Below are 3,577 nucleotides of genomic sequence, written 5' to 3' on the forward strand. Positions count from 1 at the left end.
GGGGGGGGGGCTTTAAAATATTTTAGGGGGGTTCCAGTTCTCTGAAATAGGCCTAGTGACGCCACTGATGAGAATTATCTGCTTTTTACTTTTATTTCTAGAATAATATATGGCTTTAGGTCATAAAAACCTGGTTGAACTCCAGGAAGTCTGTTCTAAAGACCAAAATAAATCCTCTTCAACTTCTAACTCAAACATGAACATAAAGAACCGACACTGAGGATTTTGTATGATGTTTATTTGTCTAACACCCCCCCCCCCCCCGTAAATCACAAAGACAAGTATACAATAATTCAGTAATATACTCATGAATACATACAATAGTGACAAATAAAAAAGTACAATACAAAAAACAGTTTAAATATGCAGAATGTCGACCGCATGTCAAAGTTTTGATTCAATGCTTTTTTATACTCAACATGCATTAAATAAAAAAATAGAATTTGATTAAGTTTATTTACAGTTTTTTTATAATTATAAATATAAGTATACAAGTGTATTTTTAAAATACAAAGATAAATACTGCCACATATGTACATTTTGTACCAAACCAGCATTAAACAAACATTTTTTTTGGATATTTAGCATTCACAAAACACAGTTACTTTAGTCAAAATGCAACTTCAATGACAGCTGAACGTTAGGGTTGGGCGATGGGTGACGGTCAACCATCGGCCAGTGGAGCTTATCAGAGCTAATTTAACTTTCCCTTTGAAGTGTGTTGATCTGTAAATAAATCACATGCACTTGGGTTGTGAGCAGTCCAAATAATTCATTTCCAGCTGCAAAGCCTCACATTTTTAAAATCAAAATGACAGGATAAAAGTAAGAGGAACAACTTCAGAGAAATATTTGCACAAACAAAATCACAGGATTCACCATGTATCAGAAGGTAGAGTTTCTAAGGAACTAAATTCAGTTTTTCTACTACTTTAATTTGGAAAAAATTATCCAGATTGCTTTTAGAATCAGCCAAAATAACATTTAAGGACAAAAATGGAAAACTAAAAATCAGACACAAATAAATAAATAAATAAATAAAATGTCACTTTGCTCTGTGCTTTTTACATCTTGTTGATTACCTATTTAAAAATAAAAAAAAGGTTTTGACATTTAAAACTAATGTGTGCTGTAAAAAAATACATGATGTTTGTTTCGGAGGGACGTTTGCTGCAGCTTCTAATGAAAGCACAGATCTGGTAAATTTATTGTCAAAAGTTCATATTTTAAATCTGTTTGTTTTCTTTTTGGCTATAAATAGCCTACCTTTACAGTTGGTGAACACTGACACCCCCACCCATTGATGTATATTACTGGACTGGGTGTCACATGACCTGGGCGTGGCTTCGCAAGGGGGACTTTTATGCATTGAGCTAATGCTAACGCTAACCATTGAAATCAATGAGCATAACGTAGCGCGGTGCAAACAAATGCTTTATAAATGTACAAGTGGTACAGATACTTTGCTATAAACTGCAGAAATTGTTACAACATGTTTACAAGAGATAAAAAGATTGTTTCACAGGTAAATATAATGCATATTTAACCAAAATTAATTATTTTAATTGTAAAACCTGTATGCTAACATTAGAAATTTTCAATGATCATGTTTAACCTTTTTTAAAATCGATTTTGTCTGCTGCTATCTCAGCTTTATTTTGAATCATAGTTTGTAAAAATTGATCAAGAAATAAGGAAGTTATAAGAGTTTTTCATCAGGAAGACACCTCACAGTCCATTGACCTCCATTCATTTTGGTGCGACTCCTCAGTGCTTAATGTAGCTAGCAACGCGCTAGCCACGCCCAATCCAGTAATATACTGTATTAATACCCCCACCATCCCACACACAAAAAAAAAAAATCAATGACAACAAAGAACCTCATTCTAACCCCCTGCTGCCTCAGATGTGTCACCCATCATCGATGGTTGCATCAGCTATGGCTAATGAAAAAAACTTTAACCTATCGCCCAACCCCATTGCACGTCTTTTATTTAGTCAGTTTTTTCAAGTTACGATTTTTTTTCCTTCTATTAAAATCTACTCACCTCATGTTTATTCTTTATAAAAAGAGGCAGTGAACGTGTAGAAATAAATAAAACAGAGCATCTAGCTCTGCCGAACGTCCTGTAAGAGTTTGTTAATTTCAGCCACCAGCTCGCTGGCGTCCACCAGCTCGTGCCGGCTGTCGCTGCGTTTGCCTTGGAGGTGGCTGAGGACCGACTCAAAGTCATCCTCCTCGTAGTTCTCTGGGATCTCCTCCATGGCTGGCAGCCACTTGGAGGTGGGCCCGGTGGCTGGGACTGGCACTGTGGCCGGGGTCAGGGACGGCTGCATCATGGCTGGGTTGACCAGTCCTGTCCCCAGAGGACTAACGTTGGCTTTGGGAGCGTGCCCACTGTTCTGGGGACTGTTTTTGGGCACCTGCGACCCCTTGTGGCTGCTGCTCTGGGAGCTGAGCTTGATGTTGGGTTTGAGGGTGTGGTAGCTGCCGACCTGGTGCTGACCAGAAGCACAGATGCTGCTTCCTGGATTCTGGAAGTGAGTGTTGGCCGCCCAGGCTGCCACACCCTGCTGGTGAACGGATGGACTCGGCTTCCCCGGTAGGTGGCCTCTTCTGCGGTCTAAAGACCCCGTCATGGGTACGCTGACCCCGCTCAGGCTTGTCCCCTTCTGGTTCTCATTGACCTGAATGTACGAATCCAGACCCTGTGGAAGCAGCCTCTGGAACACACTGCTCATCTCTGACAGCAACGACGTGGTTCCACACAGATCTTCATCTCCTTCTTCACATGGACCTCCTCCCCCACCCTCCTCTTCGCCGCCGTCCTCCCCACCAAGGTCCTTCCCGAAGGTGGAGAAGCTCTGGTTCCTGGCGGTGCAGGTCTCGGTGCAGGGTTGAGGGATCTTTTCCTGAGAGACGTCAGGGGCTTGGTGGGCCTCTTCCCCAGGAATGTAGAGGTTGCTTCTGTAGTCAGTGGAGGATGAGGCTTGTATGGCCAGGGGGGGCATCCAGCACTGGTCTGAGTGACCCAGAACACGACACTCTTCTGTGCAAAGTTTCATGGCTGTGAAACGAAAGAGAAATACTCATGAGTCGTTGTCTGTGTGGTGAAGCTTTTGTACTAATAAACTACAGTCCAAGGTTTTACCATTCAGTACAGAAAACCTTACAAAATATAATGTTAGCACAAAGTTTGGTCACCAAAACATCACAGCTGCTTCGAAAACCAGATCTTACGTTGGTTGACTTTTAGCGATTTTAATCAAAGCCTGTAAATTAATTGGTTACGTCACAATGTCAGGAGGTGTCATGGTTAGAGTGTCTGTTGGAGATGATGATGCTCACCTACTACCACACTACAATTTAACTCAGTAGTCCTGCAACTGAGTGACTTACTTAGCTTATAATTACAGACGAAAGTCACAAAACTGTACACAAAAATTGGCAAAACTAGATGCCCCATAGTGGTAACATAATGACCCCCGCACGCAGAAATGCACCAGAACTCAGAAGTCTTTATTCCAAATAAATGTCATGCTACCAAGTGCATCCCAAAATTGCAGTGGTTTGGGT

The 3,577-nt window shown here is 41.2% G+C and overlaps 1 protein-coding gene across 3 annotated transcripts in view; it reads right to left on the reverse strand.

Moving 5' to 3' along the window:
- Positions 1 to 284: 284 nt before the first annotated feature.
- Positions 285 to 3,577, reverse strand: part of pcdh18b (protocadherin 18b) — a 19,613-nt gene continuing 16,320 nt past the window's right edge. For all 3 annotated transcript variants that reach the window (XM_014027285.1, XM_014027286.1, XM_014027284.1), the window contains exon 4: positions 285 to 3,068. In XM_014027285.1, the coding sequence (XP_013882739.1) occupies positions 2,110 to 3,068 (959 nt within the window). In that variant the 3' untranslated portion in view covers positions 285 to 2,109. The remainder of the gene's footprint in view (positions 3,069 to 3,577) is intronic.

Source organism: Austrofundulus limnaeus, unplaced genomic scaffold (genome assembly GCF_001266775.1).
Source record: "Austrofundulus limnaeus strain Quisiro unplaced genomic scaffold, Austrofundulus_limnaeus-1.0 Scaffold630, whole genome shotgun sequence".
Taxonomy (NCBI): Eukaryota; Metazoa; Chordata; class Actinopteri; order Cyprinodontiformes; family Rivulidae; genus Austrofundulus; species Austrofundulus limnaeus.